The sequence below is a fragment of the Vicugna pacos genome, chromosome 6, assembly GCF_048564905.1.
Source record: "Vicugna pacos chromosome 6, VicPac4, whole genome shotgun sequence".
NCBI classification, from domain to species: Eukaryota; Metazoa; Chordata; class Mammalia; order Artiodactyla; family Camelidae; genus Vicugna; species Vicugna pacos.
Window position 1 is genome coordinate 48,993,315 of NC_132992.1, and position 16,334 is coordinate 49,009,648.

At 35.2% G+C, this 16,334-nt stretch overlaps 1 protein-coding gene and 1 pseudogene across 4 annotated transcripts in view; one reads left to right on the forward strand and one right to left on the reverse strand.

Annotated features, from left to right (window-relative positions):
* Positions 1-582: 582 nt before the first annotated feature.
* KLHL28 (kelch like family member 28) overlaps positions 583-16,334 on the reverse strand; it is a 34,961-nt gene continuing 19,209 nt past the window's right edge. For all 4 annotated transcript variants that reach the window (XM_006199817.4, XM_015235600.3, XM_072962977.1 and 1 more), the window contains exons 3-5: positions 8,547-8,990; positions 6,329-6,537; positions 583-5,170 (exon numbers count right to left, since the gene is read on the reverse strand). In XM_006199817.4, coding sequence (XP_006199879.1) covers positions 5,007-5,170; positions 6,329-6,537; positions 8,547-8,990 — 817 coding nt within the window. In that variant the 3' untranslated portion in view covers positions 583-5,006. The remainder of the gene's footprint in view (positions 5,171-6,328; positions 6,538-8,546; positions 8,991-16,334) is intronic.
* On the forward strand, positions 11,864-12,831 carry LOC102545774 (large ribosomal subunit protein eL29 pseudogene; annotated as a pseudogene).

Below are 16,334 nucleotides of genomic sequence, written 5' to 3' on the forward strand. Positions count from 1 at the left end.
GGGGATAACCTAATGCCTAACATGGCAACAAAAACTTGTTCTTACTAGTGAAATTAAAGTTTCAAGATATGGACTGGATTGTCTACAAGTATATTTCCAAACCTTATATGGATAGGTTATCAGAATCTATCCAGGCCTGTAGTTTACAACTTCCTTAAAGACGGTACCTAGGGTTCAAGTCTTTGTTTATAGCTCATCCTTTAGTAGGACTGCTGGTTACTTGGTGCTGGCCATAAAAGTAACAGAATCTTCTGGAATGTTGCCTTATCTGCCTCAAGTAAACCTTTTTTATAAGATAAGGCTAGTTCAAGAATCTAAAAAGATAGCTGCGACTGCAATGAACTCACCAACTGAACTCTTATGTGTTGCTTTGTTAATGAATGTTTCTTTAAGAGTCTAAACGTGTGGCAGAATTTAGTCTAAGGCATGTTGTTTTCATTATAACCTGGTAATGAGGATGTAAAGGAGTGGCTATCCCACACTCACCTCAACTTTTGTGGCCACTATCTACCAAAAAGAACCTAAGAGTTGAGCATGACAAATTTAGCTTGGGTCAGTTCACAAAGATGGAAATGTACAAAGTCTTGTTTTGCAAATTTATTTTAAATATTTCACATTAAATGAAATTTAACCATAGTCATCACAGAGCATTAATTACCACAATAGTACACACAAAGAACTTAAAAGAAAAGACGAAAGAATATAAACTTCAACAGGCTAAATGCCACTTTACTATGTAAACAAAAATAAAATAAAACCCTGATGCTAAAAAGATACATATTCAGAGGTAAAATACATATACAAAAACACTTAAACGTTACATAATCCACAACTAGATCACATTCTTTGCAAGAGAGTACATCTATTAGTACTCTACATCTACAAAATTTCAGAATCCTGTTAAAATCAAAACCATATCTGGTTTATGATACAGCACAATTCATAAGGCAAAAATACAGGCATTATCATCCAGTTCTTTAATTTCACTTGTTTTTAAGGCAAACTTGGAACTTTTTGCTTAATATTTTAAAATAAATGGGACTTACACATGATAAGTTGACAAAATTAACAATAAATTATTTCTAGTTAAATACGTATAATATAATAAGACATATGGATAACAATTTTTCTCTCTGCAGAGATGTAAACTGGATTTTGACTCCATATTCACACCAGTAAGAAAACTTGTAAACCTATGGTATTTAAAACTTGTTTTCCTCACTCATTTCAAATGTGTGGCAACACTGAATCAATATACTGTAAGTGAAATCCAATATATACCCAGCCACAGAATAACTGTATCTAATTAAATCATGTCTAATTAAAGTGCTGTTTCACACACACACAAAAAAGGGGGGGTTAAGAAGTAGAACTGGATGTTAACTTGACATGTGACATCTTTATAATTTCTTAACTTTCAACTACAGAGGTTATAGAGGTTATCACAAGTTTATTGAACTTTAAGCAGTATATTTATTGTAGATTCTGATTTTCCTGAAAATGAGCACTTAGGTGACAATACCAGAAATCCAAAACCAAAACTGAAAACAAACACGGCATTGTATTTACATATATTTCCTTCAACATTAGTCAGAGCCTTGATAACATAGTAAGTTTTTTTTAAGTTTCTATAATTGTTTTTCTACTAGAAAATATATTATCCAATACTAGGAAAGTTTGAGCTCTATAAATATTAGGTTTTTAAATAATTCTCTTTTATGTCAATAAAACCTAACTGGACACTAAAGGACACAAATATTTATACATAAACCAGATCTCCAATCACTTCTTTGATGCTGAAAATAAGGAATTAGATTCACACTTTACTGTAATAGTTATTTGGGTACAGGTCTCCTTCACTATATTTTACCCTTTGAGTGAAAAGACTGTATCATTTCTATTTCTAGCCCCTGTAGTATCTAGCACAGTATCACACACATATTGTAGACCCTCCATATCTGTCAAGCTATCAAAATAATTTTTCAAAACCTAATGCCATTCTCTTATTACTTGATACCATGTCCTATAATGTAATATTCATATTTAAAACAGTATTAGCAATAATACATGAAACTTATATAACTATCCTTTGGGCTACATTAAAAATCACTTGGATTCTATTACTATATTCAACATACATTAAAGAGCCGAACATTCCTAACAGATTAAGTCTTCATAATTACAGAAGGCAAATATCTTCTAACTGATAAGATTAATTTCTATTTCCCACTGTTACTTTTTCCAAAATAGTTCTGGGCAATTTTATATAGCTTTCTCCTCCTTGCCTGAGTATATAAAATTATTTCTAGTATCTTTAACCCTGGGAATTTATAATCAAACATTTTGATCCTTTTTAATATAAGAAACGTGGCTTTACATTCACAATTGGTCAGCAAAATATTCATGATGGAACTTCTCACAAATCTATACGAGAAGGCTCTATTGTAAAGTTATCAATTGTCAGGTGACAATATCTCTGATTGCTACGCATAGTACAGAAGGGTTAGCAAACCTAAAATAAGCATTTCTAAACTTTTTTTTCTTTTCCTTTCACAGGTTTTCAAATTTGTTCTCTAGTATATGGCTCTTACAATTGCCCAAGATGTTTCACATTTAGCCTTCACCAAGGTGAAACTTAGATTCTTCCAAAACAATGATCAGCTTATGCCTTTGGTCTGATTTACCAAATATTATATAATTTGATATTATTATTATACTAATTTGATAGTGGGGATGATATGTGAGTAAAATAAAACATATAGTATAGATCTGTTTACAATTAAATTTCTATAGTTTTTCAAATCCCCTTATCTTCTGGAGAGAGGGGATTAAAAATAGTGAAATAGGATGTATTTGACAATTTGACTGATATAAATAGAAAGAAAATTGAGTTGGGGATTTAAAATTAAGTAGGTGATGGAATCTATTCTAAATTGCTTTCTTTTAAATAAAGTCTTGGCCAATCACAATAGTGCACCTTGTTTCTATTCAACAGATTTATTCAAATCAATTAAAAAGTTATTGCTATATGTCATTATGTTATTCAAACAAGCAACATAGAAAATATTCAGCCTGTCCATTTTATTAGTAGCTCTTGTTGAGTTCTTAATTAGAAAGAGACTAAAAATCACTTGCAAGGTTTTATAATCTGTGCAAATATTCATAAAGCATGAAGCTACCTGCATGATTAAAGATGAGTTTACATAGTAGTATATATTTAAATCTACAACTGGCAGTTTATGGAAGAACAAGGAAAACTGCAGACTGCCTGGCTATAAATAGTTTTCAACAGATAACATATATGTTAACAAATGAACCTATGTTTTAAATTACAAATGGCTTCTTAACAATAGTTTAGAACATTACGGCACTTAAGAACGCAGTATGAATTTTTTCCTAGGAAACAAATACACGTTAGTTTTGCAGAGACTATAAAGAGATAGCAGACAGTTAAAAAAAAAAAAAAAGAAAAAAGAAAAAAATCAAGGAAAGGAAAACAAAATGACTACAGTACCAAAAGTACAAGTACCGACATTCTAATAAAATGCAAAGTAATGTGTTCGAGACTAACAGACATTTACTAAAACATGCTAAAACAAAATGAGTTAACCAGTTCTTTTTTTTTTAGATAAGCTATCACTTGGCTATAGCAAACAATTCTACTTTAAAAGCTTGTTTCTTAAGTGAAAGTAGAACTGAATTTAGAACCATTACTTAAGTAAACATCGAGTTCCAGTTTTCCTCAATACCTTTAAAATATTCAGTTACCTAAGAAATGTACAAAGTAATGAGTAACTGCCTAGCGCTTTATATTTAATGCATATATTTTTGTTTTTAAAAAGGGCATATAATATCTGGTACAAGAAAAAAGAAGACAGAAAAATGTACCTTTCTTTAAATCACTATTCAGGAACCATGAAAAGCATAACATAGACCATTTAAAATGATGTTTGGATGTTAACATTAGTATAATGACTAACATTTTTAATAAGCAAAAATGAACCAAGCCAGTAAAAATGAAAAATACTATTGAAACATGTCATGCATATCTCACATTGAACATCCAAAAGAACATGTTATAGACTTGTTATAGATCCTATAGTTAGCACCATTTTTATATCTGAACACTTTGAAAAAGCAAACAAAAGTCTTAAAAAACTAAAATTATTGTAAGGATACATTAAAAAAAAATCAATGTGCATTAAGGGTGGGTACTAAACATGTGTCAAATATTTACATCAACACTGGGAAGCCTGCTGTACTAAAAAACAGAAGCAAAAAAACCTGATATGCTTAACTCTTTCTAATCATGCTTAGCATAGCATACACAGATGGGTAACTAAATTTATTCAGCATTAACCTGCCCATATAAAAAAGGCATACCCAATAAATATCTGACTTCTTAAAACAGGACCCCAAATATCATGATAGTAAATGCATTTATCTTGCAAACTTATTACATCCCCAGCCCTAAAGCCATTTAGCAGGAATGACTTGCTATGGCATGTAATCTACAACCCTTAAAAGTACCAGGGAAAAAAAAGCAGCCCTTTGTTTGTTTAAAATTTTAAGCATGTGAATTTATATCCAACAGACAGTATCAGCCCTCTGTCCAGTCACTAAATATACTCCAGCATCTAAGCATCTTTTGTCCTGGTAATCATGGTGCATGTCAAGGAGGGGGAAGAAAGCTAAAATATATGTTTTTTAAAAGCAGCAAGGTTTTCTCCACATGTATGCTTATGAACTTAAAACTATTCTATCCCAATATTAGAAAAAAAAAGTGCACAATTCAATTGGCAAGATCTTTCTTTTTTGATGACTGATTCACTGTGTAATCAGGAGCAACCAAAGCTACTTGTCATTACAAAGTACCCAACAAAACTCTGAGTCTTCATGCCATTTTAAGTTAAAGGAAGCAATGTAGCTTTTGGATTTCAGAAAACTGGGCATCCTTTCATGCGGCACAAGGTTCATCACTACGCTATTTCCACAGTCCACACTTGTCAAAGTGCAGTTAATCCAAAATTGCAGCGACAGTATATCATGCCAGCTGAATCCAGCCATGTATCTGAGATAGGGTCATATTTCTGCACGGTATTCAGATAGGAAGACCCTGAGTGACCACCAACTACATAAAGGTAGTTATCAATTACTGCAGCACCAACTCCTAGGAAAGGTGGGTAAAAATAGGGGAAAAATATGTTAACTATGAAGTAGACTTCACACTAAAAGTAAATTTGTATCTTAATGTTTTCTTAAAATACATTTCAACAATCTGTTATTAACTATACAAGCAATATAGTAATATGTGCTTACTGGAAAAAAAAATCCCTTGGTATAAAAGTAACAGCTGACATCTTCCTTTGTCTCTCTTCCACAATCCTGCGCTCCCCTCCACCATAGGTAAATATTATTACTAATGTAGTACATATCTTTCCATATGCTTTCTTCTCAATTTACATTTATATTTTTCAAGAAATCATTCATTTTTATCATTTGCAAATATGTTGAAATTTTAAATATATATTGAACTATATAATTTATGCTTTAAAAATTCTACTTTATATATTATTATATATATAGTTCTAAAAGAACAAGCTACTCAATTTTTTAATATTCTCATTGTTTTATAGCTTTCCCTCTCAATGGTACCACAGAAACTAATTATAGTAAACAACTAAAATAGTTCATTCCATTTTGCCCTTTCAATTTCTTTGCATGCTTACTTTTCAGGAGTTTCTTTAAACATAAATGCAAGGAATATGTCAGAAGCATTTTCCATCAGTAACTTAAAACCTTCCCCTTAAAATAACATGATTTGAGTTTGGGCTCAGAGATAATTTCTTCTTTTCCTCAAAGATGTATTTGTTTTTCTCTACGAAACCTGAAATCCAACACTTTATTTTGCAGATCAACTATACTCCTCGAGGAGGAAAAAACATTTGAAAGTGAACATACAGGCTGCTGATGTACAATAAAAAACAAAGTAGAACAATCCAAGGATCCTGTGTGTGTAACATATAAAAAGATGACAGTTGTTACAAGGACAAAAAGAGTTTCTATCAGATCATTGTTACCAGCATTTCTCAAAATGTGTTCTCCAAGTCTAAAAAATTATATGCACACTGTCATATTGAAATGTCATAAAGAAACCCATAAAGAAATCTATATGGGTTTGTCTAATCTAGTTGTCCCTCAAGTTTATCACAAAAAAAGTTTCTTCTGGACAAGTAATACTCTGTTATATCCCAAGAAACTATGATTTAAAGAACATCACTATAAAAAGCATTGTCCTAAATATTAGAAATTGGTAAGTTGTTATTACCTGTTCTGGGTTCTTTCATTGGTCTACACACAGTCCACTGATTTTGATGAGGGTCATATCTTTCAATGCTTGACAAATGTGAAACACCATTATGTCCACCCACCACAAAAATAAATCCTAGCATGACACCCACACCAAAGTGAATCCTTTTATCTGCCATAGATGCAACCATCTCCCAGGAGTCTTTACTTGGATCATAACGTTCCACACTGCAAATATTCACAAAAGAAACAATTAATTCACATATCCTTCATGTCACTCTTCCTACTAAAGCAACCAAAAACCCACTAGAGTTTTAAAAGTGCAAATGGATGGACATAAAAGAAGAGTAGTTTGTCCCAATGTTTAGATTTTGCTGACAAAACTGCAGGGATAAAACCTTATCCTGTAGACTGGTGCAATAACACCCTTATCCTACTCCACTATGCTGCCAAGCAGCGAGGTGTCTTAAGGGAACAGAACATTCAGAGTCAGAAGATCTGATTAAGTACTAATATTGCATACCTAGAGCCAAATGAAGCCTAGCCCTGCCAGTTTGGATTTGTGTAATCCCAGATAAGCCACTTCCTCTCACCTGCAAACATAGGGATACTACAACCTCAAGGATTCATGTAAGAATAAGGTCAAATGAGTATGCATGTGAAAGGCTTTTGAAAATCACAAGCTGAATATAGATGTTTCCTAAAGATACAAAGGATCTTCCACGCAGCTAAGGAAAAGAGAAGATGAAGGAAGAGAAGGAAAGAGGAATTTTTTCTTCAAGGTGAATTCACAGTGGCTTACTGCAAAGCAAACGCTGCAGATTTCGTAACACAAATTGGCTAATCATAATAATCACAGAGTGATTTAGGAGAATTCAGGGATTTAAATCAAATCTTTATTCCAGAGAACCCTTGGCATTTCCAAGCTGCATTATGGAAATCCAAATCAAATCAGAATTTCCAGAAAAGCTTCTCTGGAAAAGGCCTTTAAGCCTAAGCTTTGCCCTGAAGGGGTAACAAAGGCAAGTTTGTTGAGCTGTTCTGTTACTAACTTCTCAAGAAAGCCTAAAGCATGTGAAAGTCAGTAACATAATTCTGGAGTTCAGAATAGGGACTAGACTGTAAACTGGACTAGAAGACTAAACTATAAAGATTTTTGAAAGGATACCAGGATAAATAACTAGCACAAAATCACTGGACAAGAAGGGTAGCAAGAACTTAAACGTCAAGAGTATTACCTCAAAATTAAATTACTTCACCTTTTATCTTATAAATTTCTGCTAGCAGTTTCTCAAAGAATAGAAATGCATGTCAGGGCCCCCAAATACTTTTCCTTTAACTAAGAGAGTAATAAAAATGGGGAGTAATTTAGCCTGCACAGAAATAAAACTTTATAGATGAAATGCTGTTCCTTACTGTCTCAGTCTGTTAACAAACCATTATAAACTCTTTCATTAAAATGCTCACAACCAATAAAATACATACCATTATTAGAGGGAAGATACAATTAGAGATAAACTCTTTAGAACATCAACTTTCAACAAAGGTTCAGAATTATGATTAATTTTCCATATAAGCCGTCATTCTATGCTTTTATTTTTTCTTATATATATTTCTCCTTTATTCAGAGAATACTATAAATACAGAAATCTCAGATTTAAACTCCAGCACAGCTCAGATACATAATGATACACATATGATTATAGAATAAGGATCCAGGAAGGAAGATTTACATAAGGCTTAAAGTTTATGATGCATCGTAATATTATGTAAGCATACAGAAATTACATTTTTACTTTTTAATTCTATTAAGCAATGTAATAAAACAGATCATTCACACACATACATTTTCAGTATATGCGCTGCTGAAGCAAGCACGACACACATACATATTCATACACACATACACACACACTCCATCCAAAATCTAAAGTTGTCCAATTCCATCATACTTCCAGGTTTCTGAATTTTAAAATCTAGTCCATTTATACTGAATAAATGAATGTAAAATTTAATAGGTGAGATCTCATTCTTAGGTTTGTATTAAATTCCCACGGAAACAATTACATTTGTGGAGCAGATTAAGTTTCCCAAATGCCTATCAAAGTTACTTCAAAAATTAAAAAGGGAAGTTCATTCACATACACAAGTTGTTAAAAAAAAAAAAAACCCAGAAATCATTGTTAACGATACTTTTAAAACTCTACAAGCATCTACAACTTGATTAAGTTAAATACCTGTTCATGTGGGCAGGACCATACCCACCGATGGCATATATCATTCCATCCAACACGGCTGCGGCAAAACAACTTCTTGTTGTAGTCATTGGTGCCACAGGTTCCCATTTTCTTATCTTGGGAATATACTTCTCTACAGATTGTAAATAAGACTGTCCATCATAACCACCTAAAGCATAAAGTTCTCCTGCAAGTACTACTACTCCAAGGGTACTTCGGCTCTCATTCATTCTCTCAAGAGAAGTCCAGGTATTTGTATCAGGATTCCAGCATTCTACTGAATTTTCATGTTTTCTGATAGTGAGGCCAGGACGCACATTAGTTTCAATGCCACCTATAACATACACTTTTTGGTCTAAAACACATATTCCAAATTCATAGCGAGGAATGTTTAGGGGTGCCAAACCAATCCAAGAGTCATTCTGAGGAAAGTACATCTCCACACTATAGAATAAGCAGAAGAAATCAAATTTAAAAAATCAAAATGGTTCATAAACAGTATCTGGTAAAACTGAAGATACACATGTGCTCTGATTCAGCAGTTTAATTCCTGTGTATCTACTCCATTGCAGTCAGTTTTGCAAAAGAACACAAATACAGAAATATTCATAGCAGCATGACCTATTATCTATCAAAAGGGGAACAGATAAATAAGATATGGTATATCCACCCTATGACTGGGCAATTCTATTCCTAGACATGCAGTCAAGAGAAATGCACACATATGTATATGTATAACAATGTTCACAGTAGCATAATTTGTTAATAGTCAAAAACTGGAAACAATCTGAATTTTTCATCAATCATAAGATGGATAAACTGTGCATATCATATAAGAAAAAACTACACAGAAATGGAAATGAACAAACTACAACTACATGCAACAGGGACGAACCTTACACATGCAATGTTGAGGGGGAAAAAAATCAAGTTCAAAAGAATATATTCTGTATAGTCTCATTTCTATCAAGTTCAAAAACCTCTCTGATCTCTAGATTAGACATGAGGACAGTGGTTACCTATCAGGGGGACAGGGAGGGACCTCAAGAGTAGTTTCTGGGTGTTGCTCATGTTCTTTTCTTGAAATTGTTTGTAATGTTTACTTTGTGATAATTCATTGAGCTGTATACACTTGGGATTTGTGCACCTTTCTGTAAACGTGAAACATTTCCATTAATTTTTATAGTTAACATATTCATCGTAGAGAGAAAATACTGTATTATGCCCATATACTATAATGCCATACACCAATGAAACTAAATGAACTACTTTCTCATGCAATCTCACAGATGAATTTCATAAACTTACTGCTCAAGGAGAAAATATATCTTTGAAGAAAACATATGGTATTACTGCATTTATATAAAAATGTATAAAACCTAACTATATATTGGGCCATATAATATGTGGCAAATTTTCAACAAAAAGTAAGGGAATAATACATTAAAAATTCAGAATAATGGTTTCTTCTGGGGGAAGGAAGGAGATGGCATCAAGGACGGGCACAAGGGAACTTTAAAGGTATTGTTAATAGTCTACTTCTTAAACTGGTTGATAGGTACTTGAGTATCTATTCCTTATACCCTGCATGCATATTACATATGGTTCCTTGCATGTATACAAATTTTATTATCAACAAAAGTTGGGAAAAAGTAGCCAATGTCCCCAAACTTAATAATGCAATAGCATAAAAATTTACACTCTTGATCCAGTATGATCAACATACATTCATTCACTCAATAGTTACTGAAAGCCTAGGTACTGCTTGTTTTATAAACATAAATTCGTTCCAATGAGAACAATACATGAGGGAAATATTTGACTTTAATGACAGCAGTTTCAGTGAGGTGGTAGGGACAAGTCTTGACTGTAGTGGTTCAAGAGAAGAATGAGAGATGAGGAAGTGAAAACAGGGGGTACAGATAACTTTTCCAATGATTTTACTCTAAAAAGTAAAATAGATAAAGGAGGCAGCTATAAAGATGAGCAAAGGAAGACCATGCAGTTCAGGTACTACTCATTTAATGTGAAAGTTTAAACCAGGACATGTCTGCATGCTGATGACAATGATGCAGTAGAGTGGCAGAAGGTGATGATACAGGAGAGACAAGATAACTGCAGGAGTACAGTCCTTGTGCAGAGTCAAAAGAATGGAAGCTAGTGAGTGAGTGGAGAAGTGGAGGGGTTGGTCTTAGAAATAACTGGGTAGATTTGGTGATGGGAAGATGAAGTAGTTGTTTTCTGATTGCTTCTATCTTTTCAGCAAATGAAGAGACAAGGTCATCAGCTAAGAGTTGGAAGGTGAGGGTAAGGGGCTTTGGATGTTTTTATGGAGAGAATCGAAGGTGTGAAACAGTCCTCCAAGGAAGTGAAAGAGCAAATTGATTAAGGAAAGGTTAGGGGGTGCTGGGAGTACTGAGGGCCCAAGTGAGACCAGTTAAGATGGGTACATGTGTTCTCTACCACATTCCACTGCTTAGGGGTAGCAATGGCAGAGACAGAGAACTGAACTGACTTATATGAGTGTGACTGAAGCAAAGAAGGGCAAGGGGGCCATGGGTGTATTCAAAGGAATGATGACAGTGATGTTTCTGGAACTGATGCTGAGTGTGGAGTGAAGATGAGGACACGTGGTGGTTGGTAGTTAGTAAGTTTTACTGAATAATTATAGGGCCAAAGGATTAAAAGTATTCAAAGGAATAAAGAATGATTGAGTGGGCGCACTGAAATAAAGAAGCCCGTACGAAAGGAGGTGGTGGTCAGGGAATGGAATGTCTGGGACCAGATTTTGAAAGTTATATGAGTCATCGGTAAGGACAAGATTGAGGGTACGATCATGAGAATAGGTGCTTAAAGTAAGGCAGAAAAGAGTGTTACAAGTGAGATCAAGCAGAGAGGCGAAGGTGTTGGATAATTGTGGATAATACTACTTGGATGCCGAAACTAGTAAGAGTGACTGTTTATGTAGAACGATAAGAAAGAAAGTATCTTAAATAAAGTTACTCAAGGGACAGCAGATCATGGCAACAAGGAGGAGTATCAAGTGATGTAGCCTGACAGCAAACACTTGAAGTAAGATTTCTGAGGGAGGGGAGATGAAAAAATTTTGAAGTGGCTATGAGGAGTAAGGAGAGCACTTACCCAACCCTCAGCACCTGTGATACATAGGTATGGGAAAAAAAAAAAAACAGTTTTGAGAGCGCTTTAGCAAAAACAGGATCCTTAAGCATCAGCCCTATTTCATTAGAACAAAAAGTTGAGGATAAAGGGAATTTTTTTTTCTTTTTTTGACAGAGGTACCAGGAATTGAACTCGGGACCTCGTGCATGCTAAGAGCTCTACTACTGAGCTTATTACCTTCCCCTCAGGGAATTTTTCTTATGGTAGAATGTGAGTTCTAGAGGATGTGGCAGATAGATTTGGGGAGTCAAAAAAAATTTGCAAATATTAACTACTATATATAAAAATAGTTAAAAATAAATTGCTTCTGTACAGCACAGGGAACTATATTCAGTATCTTGTAATATCCTTTAATGAAAAAGAATATGAAAACGAATGTATGGATGACTGGGACATTATGCTGTACACCAGAAACTGATACACTGTAACTGATTATACTTCAGTTTAAAAAATATTAGTTTTTTGCTCTTTCTCTTTCGGTTCAAGGCGATTCAGGATCTCCCGGTTCCGGTGCAGGCATGGCCAAGTCAAAGAACCACACCACACACAACCAGTCCCGAGAATGGCACAGAAACAGCATCAAAAAACCCCGATCACAGCGATCTGTATCTCTTAAGGGGGCGGACCCCAAGTTCCTGAGGAACATGCGCTTTGCCAAGAAGCACAAGAAGGGCCTGAAGATGCAGGCCAACAACGCCAAGGCCACGAGTGCACCTGCCGAGGCTGTCAAGGTTCTCGGAAATCCCAAGGAGGTCAAGCCCAAGATTCCAAAGGGCAGCAGCCACGAGCTCAGTCGACTTGCTCACCCCAAGCTCGGGAAATGTGCTCGTCCCCGCGTCGCCAAGGGTCTCAGGCTCTGTCGGCCAAAGGCCAAGGCCAAGGCTCAGACCAAGGCTGCAGCTGCAGCTCCAGCTCAGGCTCAGGCTCAGGCTCCCAAAGGCGCCCAGGCCCCCACAAAGGCTCCAGAGTAAAGGCTTTCATCTATTGATGTGAGGATATAAGGACTAGTGTGACCCCTGGGCTGCTGTCTGCATGGGGCTCATGTCTATCTGTGCTGTTTGTACAAATAAACCTGAGGCAGGGGAAAAAAATAGTTTTTTAAAAAGGCTGGGCAATTAGGTTAAATTATATGATATATAGGGTCATACAATAATGGCATAGTAAGAAATATACTTGGTTTTTGTACCAGGGTTCTAGCACAGAGCTCTTAAACTCATTGGAATTTCCTGATAGGAATGTCTTTCATCATTCACAGTGAGCTCCTTATGCTCAACCACACCTAAGTTTATGCTAATAGAGTGACTATTGGTGGGCCCTGGGATAGCTTCAGGATGGGGGCTGGTAGCCAGAAGCATCAACCATGTGATCAGTGGGCTGGAGGTTGAGCTCAATTACCATCGACCAATAATTTAATCAATTATGTCTACGTAATGAAGTCTCCCTAAAGATCCCTAAAAAATGGGGTTTGGAGAGTTTCCAGGCTGGTGAACATACTGAGATATAGAGAGGGCCCCTCACACCTTGCCTAATGCATCTCTTCCATTTGGTTGTTCCTTTGTAATAAATGGGTAACAGTAAGCAAAGCACTTTCCTGAGCTCTGTCAGTTATTCTAGCATATTATCAAACCTGAGGGGGTGTTGTGGGAACCCCTGAATTTGTAGTCCCCCAGACAGAAATGTGGGTAGCCTGGGCACCCCATTTGTGGCTAGCATCAGAAGTGGGGATAGTCCTTGTGGAACTGAGCCCTTAATCTGTGGGTCTGAGCTAACTCTACATAGTGACAAAACTGAACTGAATTACTGGGCACCCAGTTAGTGCTGGAGAATTGGTAGGTGTGAGAAAAGAAACCTCTCAATTATAGTTAAGAGTTCAGTTATGATGATGGACTTTCTAGAAGTCATGGATTTCCGAAAATGATTTAAGTAAACAGAGAAGAAGGTATGTATAAAGTCATTAGTCCTTGTGTTCTTTAAGAGCAAATGGATAATCAGCTGTAATGAGATTCTATCTTGAAATTAGATTTGTAGTTTACGGCATTGAGATGGTGCCATGAATGGTACGGCTAAAAGTCCATTTCACATTTCATGTATTTGCACAGTTATTCAACATTGCTTTCAGTATACTGCCATCCTTATGGTTCTGTATGTGTAAATAGAAACAATACTACTCTCAGAGCTTCCCAAGTTTCCTTCAGTTTCCACCTACTCAATCCCCACTTCCCTCGCCAGCAGAACTCTTCTAGTTAAAGGAAAAAACTGAGGCTATTGGGTAGGATCTATCTTAAACTTCTGCTCCTACTCTTTCTTCCTCTAGCAAACCTAGCCTCATATTCTGGTCTTGGGGCATGAAGAGTCCCTCTTGTTCCTATTCAAAACCTTCTACCCTTGCTTTTGATACCATCCTCTATTTCCTCTAAAACCTTGCTCCATCAAGACCATTCCTCTATCCTATATCTTTACCCTCTTTACTGGTATCTGGTAAGAAACATACTTAAGTCTCCCTAAAAACAAAATAAAAACTTCCCTTGACTCTCAGTTTCTGCCTTATCTCTCTCTCCTTCTCATCTCAGACAAGTTTCTTAAAAGAACAGTCTTCACAGTCTTCCTTACTTTTTTACACACTTCTCAACCCACTGTAATCTGTCTATAGCATTACTGTAACTCTGCTGAAATTACTCCACCAAAAGTCACTGATGATCTCCATTACTGCCAAGTCTAGCAGCCACCTTTCTTTCTATCCTTACCTATCAGGACCTCTCCACTGCATTTTACATTGTTAATCACACTCCTTTCTTGACATATTTAAATTCCTTGGCTTTCATGACACTATTCTTTCTTGAATCTCCTACCTTAAGATTGTTCCTACTGCCTTCATCTCAAATATTAATATTCCCCAAAAGTTCATTTATAAATCAATCCCTTTTCCCTTCTATATGTTCTCACTGGACAGAAAGGAGGGATAAGCAAACTGATCCAGAAGTCCAGAGGATGTCATGGTTTTAATCTATACCTCTAAATTATACTATATGATGATAACTTTCAAATTTCCAGCCCTGATCTCTTCTTTAGGCTTCACAATCATATCCAGCTAGTAGTAGGACATCCTTCATTTGGATATTTTATAAAGACTTCAAATCCAGTATGTCCAAAACTAAACACATTATTTCCCCCTTTAAAATGATTCCTCCTGCCATATTCTCTCTCAGTATAACCACTCATCCAATATCTAACCAAGAAATCTCACTCCTCTTTGACTCTTCCCTCTCACCATATCCCCATAATTCTTTCAACCAAATCTTGTCAATCTACTCTCTTAAAACATTTCTTAAATTAATGCCCCATTCGTTACCTTTACTACTTCTACCCTAATTCAGGACCTTATAATCTCTTGCCTGTACTTTTATAACCTCTTTCTTAGTCACTCTGATACTAACTGTTATATCCTTGATCTTTCTCCATAATGCAACCAAGAATGACCTAACATACAAACTTGAAAATTCCACTGTCCTCCTTAAATAGTTTTTCAACCCTCATAATACAAATACTCTCTTCATCATGGCACACAATACCTGGCCCATAATAACCACTGCCTGCCACCTGCTGGTTAGAACTTTGTACTGTTAATTACCAAACAGCTTTGTTTCCTGCACACCTATACACTATCATGCCACTGTGTCTTCATGCACTTCCTGTGACATTCCCATCGTTTTTGCCTGGCTCTTTACTTAGCCTTCAATATTCAGCTTGGACCTTAACTTCTCCACAATACCTTCCCTAAATCCCCCAAATGGGATAAATTTCTCTCCTTAAAACTTCCACAGAATTATCTTTATCACTGCAGTAACACTGTGTTATAATTATGTATTTATAGATTTGTCTAATTTACTAAATTATGAACATGTTGAAGATCAATTATCTAGCATAATGTGTCTGATGCACAGCTGTTTAATATTTTTTGTAGAAATAAACAGAATATTCAGGTTGATTCACTAATTTTTCCATAGTTATAAATAATATTAGAATAAATTGCTTTGTGCAAATAACATTAAAATTTTTTTTCTTAGGATAGATTCTAAGATGAAAGATTAATAAGCTTAAAGATATGAAGAGTTTTTATGACTCTTCAATAATTTATGATTGTAATAGCCAAGATATCAAAGCAACCTAAATGTCCATCAATAAGATGACTGGATAAAAAAGTTTTGATTACACACACACACACACACTGGAATACTACTCAGCCATAAAAAAGAATAAAATAATGCCATTTGCAGCAACATGGATGGACCTGGAGATCATCATACTCAGTGAAGTAAGCCAGAAAGAGAAAGAAAAGTATCATAAGATATCACTTATATGTGGAATCTAAAAAAAAAAAAAAAAAGACACAAATGAACTTATTTACAAAACAGACTCACAGACACAGAAAACAAACCTATGGTTACCAAGGGAGGGAAAGGGGGTGGGGGGATAAATTGGGAGTTAAGGATTTGCAGATACTAACTACTATATATAAAATAGATAAACAACAAGGTCCTACTGTATAGCACAGGGAACTATATTCAATACCTTATAATAGCCTATAATGAAAAATATGAAAAGAAATGT